The sequence below is a fragment of the Microcebus murinus genome, chromosome 17 (genome assembly GCF_040939455.1).
Source record: "Microcebus murinus isolate Inina chromosome 17, M.murinus_Inina_mat1.0, whole genome shotgun sequence".
Lineage (NCBI taxonomy): Eukaryota > Metazoa > Chordata > Mammalia > Primates > Cheirogaleidae > Microcebus > Microcebus murinus.
The window spans coordinates 24,929,722-24,952,966 of NC_134120.1; the positions used below are offsets into that span (position 1 = coordinate 24,929,722).

The 23,245-nt window shown below is 41.0% G+C and overlaps 1 protein-coding gene across 5 annotated transcripts in view; it reads right to left on the reverse strand.

Annotated features, from left to right (window-relative positions):
* Positions 1 to 23,245, reverse strand: part of KATNAL2 (katanin catalytic subunit A1 like 2) — an 85,199-nt gene that overhangs the window by 14,535 nt on the left and 47,419 nt on the right. For all 5 annotated transcript variants that reach the window (XM_075993473.1, XM_075993471.1, XM_075993472.1 and 2 more), the window contains exons 6-13: positions 23,014 to 23,109; positions 20,684 to 20,782; positions 20,397 to 20,474; positions 17,481 to 17,579; positions 15,077 to 15,140; positions 14,768 to 14,886; positions 9,166 to 9,257; positions 5,988 to 6,098 (exon numbers count right to left, since the gene is read on the reverse strand). In XM_075993473.1, coding sequence (XP_075849588.1) covers positions 5,988 to 6,098; positions 9,166 to 9,257; positions 14,768 to 14,886; positions 15,077 to 15,140; positions 17,481 to 17,579; positions 20,397 to 20,474; positions 20,684 to 20,782; positions 23,014 to 23,109 — 758 coding nt within the window. The remainder of the gene's footprint in view (positions 1 to 5,987; positions 6,099 to 9,165; positions 9,258 to 14,767; positions 14,887 to 15,076; positions 15,141 to 17,480; positions 17,580 to 20,396; positions 20,475 to 20,683; positions 20,783 to 23,013; positions 23,110 to 23,245) is intronic.

Sequence of the window (23,245 nt, forward strand, 5' to 3'; positions counted from 1 at the left end):
ACTTCGGCAATATGTCACAAGAGAGTTAAGAAACATCTAAGCCTTTGATACATTAATCCAACTACCAGAAATTTGTCCTAAGGAAATAGCCAGAACTTTAGTCAAAGATCTTTATGCAAAGAAGTTCATTTCAGTGTTATTTATAAGAAAGAAAGTTTGGGATCGTCATATACGTTCAACAGGAAAGGAATAATTAACTAAATGATGGTATGTTCACATGTGGGAATTTTTGGGCAGCCATTACAAAATCCAATTTTCAAGAATTATTTAATGACATTGGAAATGTTCTTACTATAATGTTAAGTAATGAAATCAGGACACTAGTGGGAATATAAAATGGTACAACCTCTATGGAAGGAAATTTGGCGGTCTCTACCATAATTTCATGCACATTAGCCCTTTGAACCAGCAAATCTACTTCTAGGAAGCAACCTCATAGATACACTGGCAAATACACAAAATGTTACATGCACAGTCTTACTTGCTGCAGCACTATTTTTAATAGCAAGAGTGTAGGATTAACCCAAACGCCTGTCATTAGGTGACTGATGGGATAAATGATCATATACACAAAGTGGAGCACTATGCAGCTACTAAGGGAGAACTTTATGCACTTACTTGGAAAGATCTCCAGGATATTTTGTTAAGATAAAAAAAATCAAAATACAGGAAAAAAAATGTGTTTAAAATGCCATCTTTTGTGTAAGAAAACCAAGTTCAGTTATTTTATAGAGTTCTTTTTTTTAGAAAACCTTGGGAGTTTAGCTGCGGATATGTGTCGGCCTGTCTCTACATAATGTCTGCAACAACCTGGGGGCAGGCTCCTGGCATCTAACAGGCAGAGGCCAGAGGAGCCACCAAACATCATCCAATGCACAGGACAGCCCCTACAACAGAGAATTATCTGGTCTAAAATGTCAGTAGTTCTGAGTTTGAAAAATCCTGCATTAGTGCTTCCATCTTAGTTAGGCCAGGTCAGTACCACTTTCCTCATCAGGATATTACTGTCATGATAATATTGGTATCATATTGGTAATAAACACAAATATAAAATATTAGTACGTGATAAAGTCAACATTAATCACATCAATGTTGTTAAGAACTAAGATTTTCATAATTAGAGAAAAGATACAAATATAAAATCAAATAATTTAAATAAAAACCCCGTAATTTTAAATTTCAGTGAAAAATCCTAAAATGGACTCATTATTTGCCTCCTTTTTAAAATGATGTATGTCCTAGCTCTGATCAATCAAAAGGCCAAAAAGCAATGGTAATCCGGTAGCAGGGGCACCCCCAATTGCCAGATTGTCATCTCTAAACATCAGTTTCCCTTAAAGGGAAACAGGTCTTTGTGAATAAATGGCGCTTCCAGGAACAGAAGGTACAAATTGAACGTGGGTCATTTCGTTCAAATGACAAGGAACCCTTGACCACATATAACAGCAGGGGATGCCAAAGAAATAGAACCCAAATATTGGAGTTTTATTATTAATTTAGAAGGGTGAAATAAACATTAGAAGGCAATTATCCATTTCTGCTACAGACAAATGAACCTCTGAATCTGTACTCTCTAATATGGTAGCCACCAGCCACATGTGGATATTGGGTACTTAAAATATGGTTATTCTAAATTGAGATGTGATGTAAGTGTAAAATATATGATGGATTTGAATTTTAGTGTGAAAAAAGAAAGTAAAATATTGCAGTGATTTTTATATTGATTACATATTAAAATAATATTTTGAAAATATTGAGTTAAATAAAATATATCATTAAAGTTAATTTCACCTGTTTCTTTTTTTAATGTGGTTACTAGAAAACTTAAAAGTATGCATGTGCCTCATGTTATATTTCTATTAGACAGCGCTGCTATAGAATAATCAGGTAGAGAGTCTTCTGAAAGGTTCAGGGTTGGGAAACAGGAGACACACAAGAAGTTTAGCAAGGCAGAAAGAAAGAACAACAAAAAAGTTCAGAAAGGAAGGGAGGGAGGGAGGAGGGGAGGGAGAAGTGAGAGGAGGGAAGGGAGGGAGGACAGAGGAGGGAAGGAAGAAACTACTGGACACCGAATGGTAGAAAATATTTATAAATCATATATCTGAAAGAGGACTTGTATCTAGAATACATAAAAAAAGTCTTACAACTCAATAATAAAAAGACAAATTTTTAAATGGACAAAGGATTTCACAAGACATTTCTCCAAAGAAGATATGCAATTGACCAATAAATAGATGAAAAGATGCTTAATATCATTAGTCTCATCTGGGCATGGTGGCTCACGCCTGTAATCCTAGCACTCTGGGAGGCCGAGGTGGGCAGATCGTTTGAATTCAGGAGTTCGAAACCAACCTGAGCAAGAGCGAGACCCCGTCTCTACTATAAATAGAAAGAAATTAATTGGCCAACTAATATATATAGAAAAAATTAGCCGGGCATGGTGGTGCATGCCTGTAGTCCTAGCTACTTGGGAGGCTGAGGCAGAAGGATGGCTTGAGCCCAGGAGTTTGAGGTTGCTGTGAGCTAGGCTGATGCCATGGTATTCATTCTAGCCTGGGCAACGAAAGTGAGACTCTGTCTCAAAAAAAAAAAAAAAAAAATCATTTTTTTTTGCATTTCAGAGAAATGCAAATCAAAACAAAATACCACTTCTCATCTATTCAGATGGCTGTAACAAAAAAAGATAGATAATAACAAGTGTTGGTGAGGTCATGAAGAAATTGGAACACCCATCCTTTGCTAGTGGAAATGTGAAATGGTGCAGCCTCTTTGCAACACACTTTGGCTGTTTCTCAAATGATTAAACAGAGAGTTATCATGAGATCCAATAATTCCACTCATAAGTATAAGAACAGGCAAATCAATAAGGACATACAACAGATGAGTGGTAGCCTAGTGCTGGGGTGGGCAAAGGGGAAATGGGGTGATTTATGAGGATACAAGTTTTCTTTTGGGGTAAAGAAAAATTTTCTCAAAATTGATTGTGATGATTGCACAACCCTATAAATATACTTAAAACCATTGAATTATACACTTTAAATGGGTGAATTGTGTGTTATATCTCAATAAAGCTTTTATAAAAAAACACAAAACTAACTAAACAAACAAGTTATGTGATCATAGTGAGAAAGAGAGAGAGCAATTGCTACTGGTAATTGCTGAGGCATCATCAATCCATGACTCTAAAACTAAAAGAGAAAGAGCCCTGCTTTTCTCGTATGAACTATATTTCTGGGTAACCAAATAACCCTCCTGGATAAGGAAAAGTTCTGTTATAGGGAATAATTCCAGCTACCTATCAGAAGAAACGATAGAATCGCACCCTCAGTGAAATGACTGATTCAGGCAAACACCATCAGTGGATGCTGAAACCCCGGGTGGGAACTGTCCCCAGAGGAACCAGGCCAACACACCTGAATCCACCAATCGATCTTGGCATCACCAAAAGTGGGGCAGTAAGACATGACACACCTCTGGATTTAATGCACTGTGGTGTACACAGCATCACCTAGGAAGTATGTTTGCCAAAAAAATTCTATTGATCCTGAATCTAATGAAACTTTTAGTGCAGAGTCACGACAGGAGTAAGAAGAACAAGCTAACTACTACCGTGGGATACATGAGCCAAATCCAGAGTGTGGACATTCCACAGGGCAAACAAATCAGTGCCAAGTGGATGATGGGGGGGGGTGCAAAGGAAGCAGTCTGTTCTAGATCAAAAACGACATAATTACAAGAATGACCAATTCCAAAGTGCAAACCTTGTTTGGATACCCATTCAGTGAATCAATTGTAAAAAGACATTTTTGAAACATTATAGGAAATCTCAATATAAACAGTAAGGCATCACTGTTATTATAATTTGGTTAGGAAGGATAATAGCATTGTGGTAATGTATGAAAATGTCCTTATTTTTGTAGATGTATGCTGAAGTATACATTGAAGAAATAACATCATAGTTGGACATGATTCAAGATATTGCAGCAAAAAAAGCCAGAGGTTAGGGGGGAGCAACTGGAAACGATGAAATAAATTGGACAAGATTGTTTTTATTGAAACTGAGAAATAATGGGTTCATTGTGCTTTTTTCTCTTCTTTAGCATTCATTTGGAATTTTTCATAATAAAATGGTTTAAAAAATCCTAGCAATGTTCAAGGATATGAGTTAGAAAATATTGGTTCTAAGGTACTTTGTAATGATACCGTCTATGATATTAAAAATCCAAGCTCAAAAGCACAAGTGGATTTGCCAATTGACATGTTGAGAAGCAAATTGTTTTGAACAGTTCTTCTAAATTCATTTCAGTTTTTTTTGTTTCCTTTGTTTTTTGTTTTTGTTTTTGCCGCTCTGAACCATTTTATTTAGGCTTAGGGAAATTGAGCAGCACAGTATCTTTCCCAACAAATTCCTAGGTATTCACTGGGAGTGGAGGGCCCTCTATTCTTCTAGAAAATGTGTTGGGGTCCCCAGGGCACAGACCTTCCCTCATTCATGCCTGAAGCTTCACAGCTTCACTCCTAGCCAGCCGACCCTCACAGTTACCCCTGGTGGTTATGATCAACCTTGTTTCAAACAAATGAAGGAAAGGAGATTCCCTCCCTAAAGGATTTCATGCACATTTAAATGATGGGTCCCTGTTTGGATTTCCCACCTTTTTTTTTTCTGAGACAGAGCCCCGGGTAGAGTGCAGTGGCATTATCCTAGCTCACTGCAGCCTCCAACTCCTGGGCTCAAGTGATCCTCCTGTCTCAGCCTCCCAAGTAGCTTGGACTACAGGCATGCACCACCATGTCTGGCTAATTTTTCTACTTTTAGTAGAGACAGAGGTTCTCACTCTTGCTCAGGCTAGTCTTGAACTCCTGACCTCAGGCAATTCTCCCACCTCAGCCTCCCAGAGTGCTAGGATTACAAGTGTGAGCCACCGCTCCCGACCCTGGATTCCACTGTAACATTTTATAGCGATAACTGTGTCTTCAAAATGTAAAATGCTGATCACCTGAGCACAGTAGGGAAAGTCTGACAGCTCCAAGGGGAGATGGAGCCAGGTTCAAATTATGAATATATTTAAAATATTAATAACAGGTTACACATGAACATTATGATTTCTTTTCAGTGACTTCTGGTTTGAGATCTCAGATGATCAGCATGCACTACAAAAGAGTTTCTCTTTTCATCTTTGAATGTGGAAAAAGAAACAGGTAAGGTGGGCGGGTGTCATAAGTCTAGCTGTGCCCTGGGTAAACTGACACAAGGTTTGTTGACTTTGAGTGGATTGACTTCTCTTGACGTTAGTGGCCCGCTGAGAATAGGAAGAACAGCCTTACCTGCAGCTTGGAAGAAATAATACATGTGAAAATATTCTTAGAACTATAAAGGGATTATAATTGTTTTTTAAATATACTTTCCAAGTAGATATTGTTTCTCCCTAGTCAACATCTCTTATTTCCCAATTCCACCTCTAGAATTGTTCTTAAACCACTCTGGGTTTAAGTTTGGGATACAGTTTGACTAACTCTGAGAGTAGATTATATTTTCAATTAGAGATTATTTAGCTTTCTATTTACCATGCAACATTAAATATTTTCTTCCTAACTTAAAAAAAAAAAGTTTAATTTTAATACTGATAAAATCCAAACAGATTATTTCTGTAATAGAATATTCTTTGAGTCCTGGAGATTTTAAGCATTGTATATAGGTCTATGCCAAAGTCCTGCTTAATTTAAACATACTATATAATTTGGTTTTAAACTCAAAACATCCATTTTAAATATTGTCCGTGGTAGCCCTGGCCTGCATTCTCTCTATTAAGGCAGATCTTTCCCGGTATTTAAGGCAAGGACTGGGGACCCGGACAGTAAAGCCTTCAAATTAATCTTCCAAGGCTGGAACCAAACAATAAGGCTTCACCTTATTGAGTGGTCAATATAAAATTTTTATTTGTACTTAGTGGCCCCTGAAAACGTAATGTCCTCTCTTGCTCTCTTACCAGGGCAGGTTAGAGGCTGCTAAGACAAACACGAGATCTTCTGAGCGCGCCAGCCCGTCCATCTGCACCAGTAACTCTGTCTTCATCCGCAGGCTTCCTTCGTGTTCTCCCCTGCAGAGAGACAAGGAGACGTCATTCACCCAGGTGGCAAAGCCTTTGCCCTCACGACAAGGGTGGCATTGACCCAGTGACTGTAGGACAGCTTCCATTCTGATAGCTAATGGAGCCACTCACACTAGTGTTAGAGAAAACAAGCGATTTGGTATTATTTTCACAGAGAGAGTAGCAGAAAGGAAGCAAATGAATGTAACGATGATATTTAAAAGAAAACCAAAGGTTGGCAGTGAACTAGAGGATAAATGAAGGGTAAACAGTGCCACTGGTAGATTAAATGCAGCCCAGCTGTGTCTACCTGCAACATTATTTATTTACCCCTTTAAAACATGGCATAGTTGCCGGGCGCGGTGGCTCACGCCTGTAATCCTAGCACTCTGGGAGGCCGAGGCGGGCGGATTGCTCAAGGTCACGAGTTCAAAACCAGCCTGAGCGAGACCCCGTCTCTACCATAAAAAAATAGAAAGAAATTAATTGGCCAACTAATATATATAATATAAAAATCAGCCGGGCATGGTGGCTCCTGCCTGTAGTCCCAGCTACTCGGGAGGCTGAGGCAGCAGGATCGCTTGAGCCCAGGAGTTTGAGGTTGCTGTGAGCTAGGCTGACGCCACGGCACTCACTCTAGCCTAGGCAAGAAAGTGAGACTCTGTCTCAAAAAAAAAAAAAAAAAAAACATGGCATAGTTGAGAATAATCCCTCTCATTTGCATAGCATACATGAAAGTATTTTTACAAGCAGTATTTCTTTTAAGTATAATTTATAGATCTAAATTGTTCAAGAGAGATGAACTACTAACTGAGTCTGTTTCACTTTCTCCTAATAAGAAGCAAGATAATGACATGGAGCCTCTGCTTTCTTTGTACAGCAGATTGGAGGCAGTTTTCTGTGCAAACTTGCCTGACAAGCCCTCCACCACCATTGCCAAAGACCCTACCACCGAGGAAGAGCACACGATGAGGACCTGAACGATCCGAATTGGGTTTAAACACTGACCACATCCAGCAGACTCTCCTTCCTCTTTACTTGCATAGATCTAGTTAAAAGGACCCAAAAAAATGCCTCTTGGATAGCACAACATTCAGTTTCTCATCTGTGATGTGTGTGGTGGCAACCCAAATTAGGTATATGTTTTTTTGGGATCTATGCTCCATAGTACTCAGCTATCTTTTCCTAAGGGAGAATACACACTCAGAGTATCATTATATATTTAATTAGCATTTGCCCATAACTATGATTCTTTTAACATAATATGATCCAAGAGGTCTTCAGAGCACCTGCCCTTACACCCCAACCCTTTGAAGACTCTAGTTTTAGAGTCTTCAAGTTCCAAACAAGGAAACTGAAATTCAGGGCAAAACCTGAAACACATTCAAGGACAGTAGATGAAGGGCAGACACGGTGGCTCACACCTGTTATCCCAGCACTTTAGGAAGCCGAGGTGGGAGGATTGCTTGAGGCCAGGAGTTCAAGACCAGCCTGGGTGACAGAGCAAGACCCCATCTCTACTAAAAAAAAAAAAAAGAAGATAGTAGATGAAGATTTTTCAAATTAGCCCAAGTAAGGCTGTAGGAAACTCTGGGGATAGAGATTGACAAAGTGAATATAAGAAGGAGCATACAGGTCACCATGGCAAGGCAGGTGGGGGACCTGGTCTTTGCAGAGGGAATGACTGCTAGGGAGGGCTGGTGGATTCCCAGCTGTGTCCCTGTTAGGCCCAGTGTAGACAGGCAGCGTGCTCCAGCCAGGGACTGACAGCACCAGTTAAGCCATGGAAAGTGTCCCATTTCCATCAATTGCATGAATCCCGTTTTACTTGGGTACATCTTCCTGGTTGCTTTTCCCTGCTGGGAAAATGGTTTCTAATGAGTAAAATTTCATAAATTATATTCTAGTTATCCCAACAATCTAATTATTTGCCTTTTTTTTTTCTTTTTTTTTTTGAGACAGAGTCTCACTCTGTTGCCCAGGCTAGAGTCCCATGGCATCAGCCTAGCTCACAGCAACGTCAAACTCCTGGGCTCAAGCGATCCTCCTGCCTCCTCTTCCCAAGTAGCTGGGACTACAGGCATGTGCCACGATGCCTAGCTAATTTTTTTTCTATGTATTTTTAGTTGGCCAATTAATTTCTTTCTATTTTTAGTAGAGACGGGGTCTTGCTCTTGCTCAGGCTGGTTTCAAACTCGTGACCTTGAGCAATCCGCCCACCTCGGCCTCCCAGAGTGCTAGGATTACAGGTGTGAGCCATCGCGCCCGTACTATATATTTGCTCTTTATTACTATTAGTTCTGCCTTGATGATAGACCATTAAAGGTCATTAATAAAATGCAGCTGTGTTCAGATTGCCCAGAGATTTGATTTTTCGAGCCAGGGATGCCAAACTGAGCAAAAAGCTTCAAAGAAAAAATACCTCTGATCAAGACAGAAAGCCAGTCTTAAAAACAGACAAACAAAACCACTCCTTGGCCTTTTGGAAGCACAAACAGAAGGCTTATGATAGTCTAAGAAGTGTTCCTTCCTGCCAGGGACACTAGCTGACACTTAATCTTTAGAGATAACATATGTGACATATTTAAAATCAGACATGTCGAGCCATAACCTGATGTGGCAGAGAAGTGGTGGCTCCCCTGGCCTCACCCACCGTCAAGGACTGGCTCCGGGGAGTGAGATGCGGCCCTTGCAAAGGGCCAAGTCGGCAAGCCCCGTTCCCACGGGCAGCCCTCCAGCTCCAGAGGAGGCGGTCACAGTGGCTATTTTGAGCCAGCAGGACGGTTAGGGCAGCCTGCGATCCTGGGGCTGCATGATCTTGGGGCCTGAAAGCCACTCTGTGGGGAAGGGGGAAGGGGGAAGGGAGGCTGACATTTCCTCCGGTTATAAAAACTACTTAAATCAGCTATTCAGTTAACAGGGTCTAATTTAAAGACCTTTCCTTGTGTCTGCAGAAAATTTGTGGGCTTATTAATAGGCTCGTTCTGCTGGTAAACGTCGATGGGCTTCCGACCATCAAACACACTTATAAGAGGGGAGAAATGATGACCAAAAAAAAAAAATCCCTGTCTGTTACCCAGGAGCCATGCCTCTCTGGCTCATCACCGACTCCAGCTCGTCCAGGAAGATCGTGGAGGGCGCGTGGTAGCGGGCAAGTTCAAATAACACCTGGGTGGGGGAAAAGCAAGCACATGTTCAAATCCATATACTTAAAGGCCTCAGATGCTCCCAGAGATGAAAAGCACAGAAATGACTGTAATAACGAGCATTTATACTGCACTCTGCTATTTCACAATAACTTTACGATCATTACAATTATTTCTCCCTACCACCACCCCATGGGGTTGGATGGTCCAATTATTTTCATTTGTCACTTGATAAAATTAGAGTCGGAAGGGTAGGATGGTGAGTTCAAGATTACTAGGGAGAGCTTAAGATAAAGCTCATTTCCAAAGCTTCCAGTTGGCTAGTTAACCCCTTAGATACCCTGCCAATAACATGCTCCATATAGCCATAGACCCTTGGGATATGCAAAATCATTTGATCAATTGTACCTTAACCTTTGGGGATAATGGGAGGGTTATTTTCAGAAGGCAGGATTGCAGGAAAAGGACAGGGTTCCAGCCATGGGTAACAAGGCTGAAGCATTTTTCCCCTTTCTGCTCCCCAAATTACTCCATAGGGCCCCCCTTGACACTGCTGCTTGGTAGGCTCAGGTACTCGAAGGCAATTGAATAAGATGTTCTATTCCAGAATGAAATAAAATATTACAGACTGAACAAGAACAGAAGAGCAACCAGCATAAGAACAGACATATAAAAACAAAATAAAGAGCTCTAAAGGGAGATGTGGTAGTGATGAAAAGAATATAACAACCTACACCTTTTTTTTTTAACCCTGAAACTGATCTCTTGAGCATCATATACAATTCTTCACTGGTTGATCGGAGAAAGCAGTAGAGATTTAGAAAAGAATAGAGATTCTTTAATAGGCATGGGGGATTTATTCTCCATGTCACTTAGCACTAGCAAAGCAACACAGAACAAATAGGAGGGGAAGGGCTCAGAAAAAGGCAGGTTGTGGTTTTCACGGGCAGGTTATCCCTTACAGCTCTCCCTGTCACCGACTGGGAAATTCCTCACCTTCCCCACCGCTCGCCTGTGGGGTTCATCCAAGCTCATGTGCCAGCATTTTCCTTTCACAGAATCTTGTTTTGCTGGCACAATTGGCTCAGTCTAATGAACTGAAAGAACAATGCCAATGCTGGGACACTCATCACAAATGCCTTTTAGATACAATAGAGACCACCTAATTAGAAGCCCATGACTGGCCAGTCACGGTGGCTCACGCCTGTAATCCTAGCACTCTGGGAGGCCGAGGCGGGAGGATTGCCTGAGGTCAGGAGTTCGAAACCAGCTGAGCAAGAGCAAGACCCCCGTCTCTACTATAAATAGAAAGAAATTAATTGGCCAACTAATATATATAGAAAAAATTAGCTGGGCATAGTGGCGCATGCCTGTAGTCCCAGCTACTCGGGAGCTGGGTCTTGCTTAAGCCCAGGAGTTTGAAGTTGCTGTGAGCTAGGCTGATACCACGGCACTCGCTCTAGCCTGGGCAACAAAGTGAGACTCTGTCTCAAAAAAAAAGAAAAAAAGGGGGGAAATGGGCATTTATTGAAACCTTAAAATCTGTACCCCCATAATATACCAAAATAAAAAAAATAATTAAAAAAAAAATAAAAGACAAAAAAAAAAAAAGAAGCACATGACTTTCCTCTCTCGTCACACAGACACAAAAAGCCCAACTATACCTGATATTAAGAGCGATTTCAACTGTGGCAATCTACCCAATGAAAAATGGAATATTAGAACACTTTATTAGAACCATATGTGTTTTTAAGGAGCTCACTAAGGGCAGAGAGACCAAGAACCTCTTCTAGGCCAAACATCCAGCTGGAAGGAGAGCCACCTCTGGATCTAGGTCTCCATACGGCCCGCTCCATTGCCCTTTCTGCTCCCAGAAAATATAGAGAGAGTCCTGGGTAAATGCTTCTGGAAGCATTAGACTAAAGTTTTCAGAGGTACTTGAAGGAAGTTAAATCATACAATTAACTTCCTTGGAGGGGGGAGGGTGGTGTTGAAAGAGGTAAGCTTCAACAGGTGTATGCATTTGCTAAAGAGACCACTCAACTACTCAATAGCGATCAACTCCTAGGAGGCACGAACATTAGGAGGGGAGGGAGGAACATAACCCAAGGGTTCCCTATAAATAACTCTTTAATTGGAATAGAAACAGAAACAAATGGCAGAAAAGCTTCTCTGATTTAGGGGAAGGTCCTGAAGGGCTTATCTGAAAGCTTCAGAGTAAGGAGCCTGACAGCATGACCAAGATTTTCCAGGTGAAGATCTTCCCAAGAGCTCAGAAAATAAGGAGAAAATAGTTCTGAAAGGAAATGATACAAGATCCTTCAAGGTTAGCAGAGGTTATCTGTTTCTTCCTAAATTATTTTTTAAATATCCAAAATGAAAATGCATTTCATAGGAAAAAGAAATCCAAATATTTTCTAAACCTGTAAAAGCACGCTCAAATTCATTTGGAATCAAAGAAATACACATTTGAGCACTGAAATATTGAAACGCACATTCAATCCCTGAATCGTTCTATTGCTTTTCACTTTCAGATTGGCAAAGATTTTTAAAATATCTTTTTTCGTTGGTGGTGCTACATGATACTGGCCAGAGTATGGAGAAGCAAATACAATCACAAACCCCTGATGGGACTGTAAGCTGATTACAACCCTGTTGGCTATCCGTTTGGCAATCAGTGATGTCCATTCCCTCTGTCCCAGCAATTCTACTTCATAGAAATTGTCCTACGCTACCGTGTATATATAGAAGACTGCCTACTTGAGCTTTGTTGATAATAGCAAGGATTGGAAACAACCTTAATGCCCATTAAGAAAAGACTGGCTAAATACATTTTCATACATCTGCACAATGAACTACCATGTAGACATATAAAAGAACATGTTTTTATCTGTATATAATAGTGTGGCACAATATCCATGTTATATTGTTAAGTAGGGAGAAAAAGCAAGGTACAGAAAGGGACATATAATATGTTCCTACTTGCACTTAAAAAGGAAAGGAGAGCCGGGCGCGGTGGCTCACGCCTGTAATCCTAGCTCTTGGGAGGCCGAGGCGGGTGGATTGCTCAAGGTCAGGAGTTCAAAACCAGCCTGAGCAAGAGCAAGACCCCGTCTCTACTATAAATACAAAGAAATTAATTGGCCAACTGATATATATATAAAAAAAAAATTAGCCGGGCATGGTGGCGCATGCCTGTAGTCCCAGCTACTTGGGAGGCTGAGGCAGAAGGATCGCTCGAGCCCAGGAGTTTGAGGTTGCTGTGAGCTAGGCTGACGCCACGGCACTCACTCTAGCCTGGGCAACAAAGCGAGACTCTGTCTCAAAAAAAAAAAAAAAAAAAAAAAGGAAAGGAGACATAGAGACAGTTGTTGACGTTCATGTAGATATGGATAAATGTTCTGGAAGGCTACACCAGCAACTAATATAAAAGTAGTTGCCTACTATGGGGAGAAGGCTCAGGAGTCTGTATACACTTTTGTACTTTTTTTAAAGCTAGTTACTTTTTAAATATATAGTAAATGAAGGGGAGAAATTGGGGGAGGAATCATTTCCTCACTCTTAGAATTCTAACAAAATAATACTAAGCAGAGGAAAACTTTAGTTAACTACAGTGCTCACACAGGATGCAGAGTTCTTATTAATTGATTTTTCTGGCTGATCAACATTAAAAAAGAAAATCCGGGCCTGGCAAGGTGGCTCATGCCTGTAATCCTAGCACTCTGGGAGGCCGAGGCGGGTGGATTGCCTGAGGTCAGGAGTTCAAAACCAGCCTGAGCAAAAGCAAGACCCTGTTTCTACTATAAATAGAAAGAAATTAATTGGCCAACTAATATATATAGAAAAAATTAGCCAGGCATGGTGGCACATGCCTATAGTCCCAGCTACTCGGTAGGCTGAGGCAGAAGGATTGCTTGAGCCCAGGAGTTTGAGGTTGCTGTGAGCTAAGCTGATGCCATGACACTCACTCTAGCCTGAGCAACAAAGTGGGACTCTGTCTCAAAAAAAAAAAAAAAAGAAGAAAAGAAAATCCATGTAGCTTCAATCTTTGTTAAAAATATTCATAAAATATCTGAATTCACTCTTCTGCCTAGGTAAAATTTGTCCAGGGAGGGTAATGTAATCTTTCCTTGTGCACCCTGCAATGCCTTGTGCTCATGGTTCTAAGCACCACCTTTCATGACAGGAGATGAATCTAAATTGATTCCGGGTTCATCTTTGAAGAGTTTTGTTGTTATTCAGCACACAGAAATGGAATGTTAAAAAAAGGTCCTTAGGCTAATAAGAATTCTAGTTAGTTGAATTTCTGTTGCAGTCGTACCTGGGCATATGCGGGAAATTGGTTCCACCCCCTGCCCTGCGGGACTTGGGAACCCGCCTGTATTTGGGTTTCACATCCCTTGAATACGCATATGAGTAGACCCGAGCAGTTCAAACACATGTTGTTCTAGGGCCAACTGTAATTGAAATCCAGCTGACTAGAATCACATGGAAACCACAACTGTGGGTGCAGCTGAATCCAAGCCCCATCTTGGGCACTGGTGCTGAATTAGACTTAAGATGAAGAACAAAGAAACAGAAGATGTCAACATAGATTTCCATGAAGGGGTAATAATGTATAAACACTTATACATTTGAAACAACTTGAAAATAATATCAAAGTCATCAATAAAAGGTTATTTTAGGTAAGTCAATCCTTTAAAAATATTCTATTATGACTTCCAAATAGGCCATAATATTTTGAAAATGATTCATCCAAGCAGTATAATTTAAGCATAATATTTTAGAGTAATCATTTTTCAGAAAAATATATATTTTTACATTCACTTAGTATTGATTACTTATCTGTCATTCTACAGAATATGACAATTGAACAGGATTTATGAGAAGGACCCATCTTACATTAAGGCATAAATCATAAATAGGAGTTCTCTTAAGATGACTGGAAGACACAGTATGATTTTATAATATAAAATATACCATAGACTATAAATGAGATATTGTAAAGGTGGAAACAACCTCTTAAGGAAAGCAAAAAGTCCTACAGGTGATGGGGGACTGTGGAGGAAAAGTTGCTCAGCACATATGATAGAATAATTAAGTTTTAAGTGTCTTGATTCTTTCTCAGAGTAACTAGCATAGGGACGAGCGCACAGTAGTAGCCTCTCAATAAATTTTAACTGAATATACTGTCTGTGTTTAATAATAGATGCTTCTTGAATGAAGAAAAAAATAGGCCACTTCAGAGACTACAGTATTTTTTTTTTCCAGCTTCTATTCCTAAGTTGCATGAATCAGAAAAGGGCTGTTGGTCAAATTCCCAAAGGAAGGGAGATCATGTTTTGCTGATGGGGGCATGATTAATATCCACATATAATAATAGTCAATCCATTTCCCAGGCTTTTGGTAATCAAGATCTAGGATAAAATCTAACACATAAATCACTTGCAAACAAATAAGTTCTAACTTTGTTTTGTATTACCATATTCTGCTAGAATTTATTTTTTAAAAGCAAAATTAAAGAATTCCTACCCGAACAAGTTTTTCTGAATCCCCTCTCCATTTGCTGACAATGGTGGATGCAGAAATGTTAAAGAAGGTTGTTTTGCATTCAGTGGCCACAGCTTTGGCCAGTAAAGTCTTTCCTGTACCTAGAGACACATGTGGATAAAAGGTGAGTGGCACTTAAACTCCGTTGCTCTGCTTACAGATGGAAGTCAGTCTCACATTCAAAGGAAGTGGCAGTTCTCATTTGCCCAGTCCTGAAGTCAGGACAGAGGGGGCAACTCATCCTTTGCACACACACTTAACACCAAGACCAAAATAGAAAGATGTGTTTACCTGGAGGGCCGTATAGCAGTAGTCCTTTCCAGGGGGAAAGAATTCCTGTAAACAGCTGTGGGTACTATAGGAACAAGGAACAAGGAAGAGGTTGGTAATCCATACATCAGCCTGCACACACTTAGCCAGGAAAGCTAGAGCAAAAGCAGCACAACTTGGCCAGGCTTGGTGGCTCATGCCTGTAATCCTAGCATGCTGGGAGGCCAAGGCAGGAGGATTGCTTGAGCTTAGGAGTTTGAGACCAGCCTGAGTAAGAGTGAGACCCCGTCTCTACTAAAAATAGAAAAAATTATCTGGGCTCCATGGCTAAGGCAGGAGGATCATTTGGGCCTAGGAGTTTGAGGTCACAGTGGGTGATGATGACACCACTGCACTCTAGCTGGGGTGACAGAGTGATACTCTGTCTCAAAAAAAATTTAAAAAAAGCACAACTCTAGATTCAGGTCTTCCTTTTTTGTTTAAGGTTGACTGCTTCAGTATGTCCCTTATTTATCCCAATTTCATTTTCACACTTGATAACAATGCCTAACTTAATTTTTGTGGCTTCCTAAAAGAACAATTTTTTTAAGGAAAAGAAAGGTATATGTAGCTATTATTCCTCTGCATTACAATAGTTATTTCGTATACGTATAATATCATTCCTCCCAGAGTTATATATGCAGTGTATTTGGCAAGCTTTTGAATGTTGTAAAAGTTTTTGAATGTCGTAAAGCAGGTATAAACTTTAAGATAAATACTAAAACCAATGAATAAAGGTGTATGTGAATAAAGTATTAACACAAAGTTGTGGCAAAGTCTTAGAAGTTGGGAACACTCAGTAGCATTATGAGGCACTGACTCCAAACAGGATATGCATGGACTACAGTGAGTCTCTCCCATTAGTTCAAATTCAAACAATCTGGGGAAGACGGGTGGCCAGGGTAAGTGGAGAATGAGGGTGAGGGAAGCCCATAGGAAGGAAAAATAATAGTAAAATTACCACTAGCTATTAACTTCTTGATAATGCTCATATCAAACCTCAACATCACATATGGAACTTGTAATACCATGGAGATAACACATCCAGAGAGTTTCAATGGAATATTCTAACTTTTCTAAAAGTTTTATGCTATAGGTTCCACTTAGAGGAAAAGGTAAGTGCCTATGAATTCTGAACACCACCATATTTCTTACCCTCATGTCTGAACACAGGAAGAAAGAGGAGGAAAAGATATTCCAAATTTATTGATTTTGTCTCCTTAGAGCAAGGCATCCAAAAATCAGGGGCTGCATGCGCTCAGTGGTAAGAATAAATAGGCTATTCAATAAAAAAAAATTTATAATCCTGACTACAAGATATTACAGAAAATGACTACAAATTAGTTGCAGCTCCTTTCATCAAGAGATGGAGTCTATTTCTCCAATACTTGTATCTAGGCCTGGCCTTGTGACTTTGGCCAATGGGACATTGCAAACATTAAGAAAAGACTTGAAAATATAAGAAATATAAGAAGAGACATGAAAAATGCTCACGAATTGGGACTTGGTCTTTCTTGCCTCTTTCTGGGAACCCTGTGCCATCATGTGAGTAGGACTGGTGTGCCTGCTAGAGGATGGAGGCCAGGTGGAGAGAGACTTCAGCTGTCCTGTTTATCCCAACCTTTCCAGTCTCCCCATCTTTTCCAGACACTCTGGCTGGTGACCCAGACATGTGATTAAGCTCAGCCAATCATACCAGGTGGAAAAGAGATGAGCCAGCCCAGCAGAGCCCAGCCCACACTGCCTACCCACAGAATTACAAATAAATGATTGTTATTTTAAGGCACTAAGTTGTGGGGTGGTCTGCTACACAGCAAAAACTAAGTGACACACTGACCCCATTTGTAAGTCAAACATGGAGAGTATGGTTTTTCTATTTTTCTACTCATTTTGTGACCTGCACAGAGATTTGTCAGTAATAGGTAAGGAGCATGATAGGCTGGCTCTGCTGGTCACTGTCTCGGAAGGGGCTGCCTAGTCTTCACAACCAGCCAAAAAGGAAAGCCCCAGATGGTACAGGGGGTGGGGGAGGGGAGAATCTATAGAAATAAGGTGATAGGCACTCTCCTACAGGAGGTATTTTGACTATAGTAAGTATATTTTTAGTGAGGCAGGCTAATTTGAATCAATCTGACAAATCATACATAGTACAGAATCTTAGCTCTTAAAGTTTCTCTTAGGTCAGACACCTGTCTTGAACCAATACATAAGACAATTTTAAATTGCCTAGAATGGACTAGGCTTTAGTGCTCCAGTGTTGAGAAAGTGTTGTAACACAGGCAAAAAGGTGACTTATGGACAGAAAATCATCCTGACAGGTGTATGACGCACAGCTTGTCCAATAGATAATGAACAGAAATAACCCCCAAGGGGCTTCCATCCTTACCCTTATAGGGTACACAACAGCTTCTTTGACTAACTGCTTGGCTGCATCGAGTCCAATAATGTCATTCCACTTTATGTTTGGATTATGGAGATAAATGTCCTGCAATGCACATTTGATCATTTTGTTAAAACTGATGTTTTCCTCTACAGCTGTAATAAACATGGGAGCAGCAGAATACTTGACTTATAATAGGATATAAAGTGCTGGTGATAAAAAACTTTTCATAATATATATATATATACACACACACACACACACACACATTATAATTTTGGGTTAGTTCACCAAAGGCATGCCATGAAAATAGTCAATGATTTTCCCTGAAAAAGACATTGATAATATAATATGGTACTTTTAGGGGAGAAAAAAAAATCTAACAATGGACTCTACCTATCTTCAGTCAATAGCAAACCATGCTGATTTACGACCATAATTAAAGAAGCTACAGAATATGCCTTCAAATTACATTAGCTTTTACTGCAAAGCATAGTTCCTGGTCAGCGCCTGGCCTCCCTCTTGCTCCTTGATCTCACAAACACTTTCTTAATTTGTTACATAAAAGAGATAATGCTCCTCTGAAACCAATTTCTCTTTTTTCCCTAGCGATCGTCCCCAACATCCAGCAGGAACAATTGCTTCTGCAAAATTCAAGGAAGCTGACAACCCAGCACAAGTGCAGTTTTTCCCCTCTTATAGTAGAGCCCTATAGCAACCATCTAGGGTAATCAATTAAGGTAGCTTTTACTGATAACTAATTTACAGTTTCCAAACTTCAATTTCACAAGACGCCTCAGAATAGTCACTCAGGGGCCTTTCTCAGTAGGAGCCGTTTCAGGCAAACTAAATATCTAGAGTGTTCCATTAAAAAGAAAGAAAAAAAAAACCTCCTTTCCAAAGTCATTCTGAGTGACTATGGAACAAATCTGGAGACTATTTTTACATTTCTTTAATTTTTTAATAAATAATATATGCACATGGTTCAAAAACATAAATACATGTTTTAAATGCTGGGGAGATGTTTGTGCCTACTCTTGTCTCCCACCACCCCATTCCCTCCACCACAGGAGTGTCACTTTTATTAGAAATACTATTGCTTTGGTTGTGCTTAATATGCATAATCCATTCTTGAATGGGATGATGGAGAAAGGACTCAGTCTCCCCCTGACTTCAGAGCCTGGATCTACATGCGGGCCCACCAGCCACTCACATTCTTATTACAGTCCTTTCTTGGAGAAGTCCTGGCACACGGTAAAGATTCATCTACCTTGGCATTCAAACCACCCATAGATAATACAATATTTCTTGCCCTCTTTTAGAGTTGACATTGAGTTGCACAAGGTAGCATTTAATTTCCCAACCAAAAGTTCCTCTTTGTATCAATCCAAAGTTATCAGTCACAGCTCAGCAGGACTGTCCCATGAGGTGGTGAACTCTCCATCACTGTCAGCATTCAAGCAGGGGGCGGGATGACTACCTCCCATGGTACTGTGGAAAGAATTCCCGATGGGATCATTTCGGGCCACTTCCACTCTACAGTTCTATCCTCACTGGTCATGTTATCCTTCTGCAAAAATGGTAAGGAGACTGTTGATGGTCGTGGGTGTAAAAAACACTTTGCTCTCTCATGCGTCCCAGTCACTGCAGCCTGGCTCAGTCCCTTGTCCCCCCCCCCACTGGTAAAAGCCTCACAGCTGGCGTCCTCACCCCCATTCCTTTGCTCTCTCTCCACCTCACTGTCATCAGCACAAGCTATCCACAAGCACACGTGATGGTCCCATCTCCCGATGGCTGCCTTTCAAAGATCCTGTCTTCTAGAGGCCAATTGGCAGCCCTTCTCAACCCTGTTTCCCAGCACTCCCTGCTGCTAGGGTGGCTCCCAAACTATGCGATTTCACACAGATGTGCTTTTGCCCAGAACGCCTCCCACTGTCTCTCTTCCACTTAGCTATTTCCTGCGTATCTTCTTCCTTAACCTCCCCTGCCCCCATTCTTTGGCGAAATACATCCCTCTCTCCTTCGTGCTCTCAAAGTGAACCTTGCCCGTGGGATGAGAAATTCCTTCAGACAAAGATGTGTGCAACTAGGGCACCTTTATGTTTCCGGCACCCAGAACACGTCTGACATATAACGGGCATGCATGAAACCACTGCTCCACTGAACAGAAACAGCCGAGGAACCCTCAGTTACTCAGAGTCTCTGTGCATTTTTTGGATCATTTTAAATACCTCTCTGAGCCTGTCTAGGTTTCAGTCTTCAGCTAAATACGAGTCACTGAAAAATAGAAATTATAACTCAAGAATGTATTCTATTCCCCAAGAAACTTGCCCAACGTCACGCAGCTAGAAAGAGAAGGATCTAGGAATCAAATGCAGGTCAACTCATCCCAAAGCCTGTGTCACTAACCATTAAGCATCGCTGCTTACAGACTTTTGATTCCAGGGTGCGAACTTGAAAAAATATCAGTAGCCTGGATGGTAAAGTCTTTCCTACTGATTTTGTTTTTCATGGAAAATTTCAGTTATGAGACCATCAGATTCCTGACATCTCTATTTCTAGGCTTTGACTTTTTCAACAAGATGCAGACATACTCTTCCCTTCTCTAAGTGGCTTTCTTGCCTTGACTCTTGGCTGTGCCATAAAACCTTTCACCTGTCGCTTCATTTCTAAGTCTTTTTCTCTCTCGGTTTTCTTGGCCTCTATCGTGAGATGGTGAGCTTTTTATATTGTAATTTTATGATTCTATCATTTATTTATCATGCATTATTGTGCCTCTAAACAATATGAGTGCCTTTGCAAGTGGGGGCACTTTATAAATAAATGATCATATTTATTGTTATTAATAAAAGAAGCAGCCCGCAATGCTCCAGAAGCCCCGGCCCGCCTCCGTAAATTTGTGAATTGAATATCAGATCTTACCCGGCTCACGACGGTTGCCAATTCTCGCATCTCACTGTTCATGCCAATAAATGCACTCAGAGGTTTCAGCAGTCGTTCCTGATGATGGGAGCAGAAAGGCTCGCATTACAACACTGCTTCATAATTTTGAAAGACACACAGGACATGGATCTAAGCGAGACAAACAGTGGCAAGTTGCTGTGACCTTTGACTTGATCTTAAGGTTTCACTGTGCTCAGAATTATAGTTCTAAAGTTTATCTGGATGTTGGCAATTTGAAAGACGAATGTCACATCTTAGCCACTTACTGAGGGGTCTGGGTTATGGTCAAAGGTGTTCAAGGCGAGTTCACTGGTTGCTCCTTTGATAGCATCTGTGAGCAGCCCCCTGAAGTCAATGATTTGGCCCTAAAAGGAAGGAACGGTTATTCATGCCATGAAAACATGAGAAAACACTCTCCTTATAGCTCAGCCTTATTAAATGAAGACATATTTATATACCCTGGTATACAGGGCAAACTTACAGGTAAGCTTTAAAAAGAACCTGCACTAGTATTGAACAAGATAATTTCTTCAAGTTAGTTGGTGCACTCCTAAAAAAATGATAAACTCTTCAGAATGAAGTTGACTTAAATAAAAATCCACCAGACTTCTCAGTTCCTGACACAAACTGTCTGCTTCCTTATATAACTACTTCCCTGGTATGACCTCTTGTCCTTTTAAAATATTACACGCACAGGAAGAACTCACTGGAACAAGAGTAACAATAGTTCCTGTCTACTGACTATAATGCACATTCATCACTCAATAGAGTACCTGGTGCAAAACAGGTGTGCAAGGCATTTTGTAAGGATTATTTCTAATTCTTATACCACCTCTGCTAGTTGGGAATGACATTCTAGTTTCATACATGTGAAAGTTCAGAGAGGTTAAGTAATTTGCCCAGGGCCACACAGCTAACAAGTGACTTAAGGCCAGGATTCAAACCATCTTTAAGATATCCATCTCCAAAACCCATACTCCTTCCAATGCCACCCTGTCTCTCCTAGAAGAAGGAAGAAAAAAAGCAAGGATGTGTGCAAAAAACAATAACAATAATAGCCAACATTTATTGTGTGTTTCTTATGTGCCGGGCTCTGTATTAAGGCGCCCCTTTCATTATGACATTTAAAGATTTAAAGTGGGGCACCGGGATTATTTCCATTTTACAGTGAGACTAGGAGAAACTGTAAATAACTCGCCCAAAGTTACACATTGAAGAAGCCACTGAGCTGGGGATTGAACCTACGCAGGCTGACTCCAAAGCCCACGTCCTTAATTAAGAACAGCGCAGCTACTAAATGGGCAGGGGGGCCTTGGGATGCTGAGGCCAGGGTCCCTAACATGGCAATGACAGATCCATTTTGGAGACTGGCCCCCGACCATAGAGCCTGTGAACATTTGCCATGCTAGGGAGACAACCACCTACCTTTTACCCTGAGGACATTTCTGCTGGAAAGAGAATTTATAGCCAGACTATTTCAAAGGTTAAGTGCTGGGTTAAATAGTCCCTTCCTGGTGACCCAATCAGAAACAGGAGGCATTCACAAGGGAAACGAATGCCACAGAATTGCTAAGCACAAAGGTGACCGAAGACACGACAAACACAGCGAAAGTGAACAGGGACATATTTCTCCGTGGGAGGCAGTGATTCAAATGGTGTCATCTCCAGCAATCACCCATGTCATTGACGCCCTTAAAGGGAGCCAGTGCAGGCCAAGGAGGCAGCCCCCCTTGAGGTCCAGGGACATGCTCCAGCCGCCCTCTGAACTCACACGCAGAGTTCAGTGTGCCTGAGAAGAGCTGGCCAGAGCTAAGTCAGTGCCCAGCGGTTCCAGAGCTCGACTGAAGAAAAGAAAGAAGACTCTTAAAGAACTAGAACCCTAGAGGATACAATCAAGAGAAATGTGGTGTGACATGTGTCAACCTACCTTTTGAATACATCTACCCAATCTGGGTCTTTTCTGTTTGAGAAATTATTATTTACAAATCTGTACATGAAATTCATTATGCAAAGGGTAGAAATGGCCATCGAGGACAAGATCACCCCTATAGGAACTGAGTTTTCATGATTCATATGAAATCACATTTAAACCTGGAGCCTGTCTCCAAGGAGACAGGTGATATCACTAACCAATTGCCACCGAACCGACAGGGCAGAAGAGAACGAGTATGCGGCCCCAACTCATGAAATAATGCAGGACAGTCACACCAAAAGTGTGATTGTCACACCAAATGACAGTCACACCAAAAGCCCATGTGTGATTTGGCCACTTTAGTCATTAATCACCGAATTTTAAAGCTGAAAGCAGCGTGAGAAACAATCTCTTCCAAACCCCTCAGTTCCCAAATGGGGAAACTGAGCTCCTTAGCAATGGGGCAGTTAGTTCATTCGAGACCATTCTTCCAGAAAGGAGATCCCAGATCGGAACCCGCTTCCTCAACCTCATCCAGAGCTCTTCCTGGTTCACCTCACCACCTACCTTCAATCATTACATTTTAACTTTCCTGTTTAGCAAAAATAATGGTTTCAATTTTCATTTTTGAAAAAAAAAAAAGAAATTCCTCCTTTCGGTGTTGGGTTTATGAGTCCCACTTACTCTTCGTGGGTGGGCGTTCCCCTCTCCACTGTCTTTGTTGATTCTGGATATATTTAAGCCAAAGTCGGCGTTGTCCAGGTGGGTGTTATTAACCTCCTGAAGGAAGAGACAGACAGGAGAAGTCAGCGGTGGGAAGCGAGGACCGATGCTGGTCGCAACTGCCTGCCCTATCCCGGCGTGCAAGCTCCAATGCTGGGGGGCCGTCCTGCCAATGGGGAAGCCCATGGGCAAT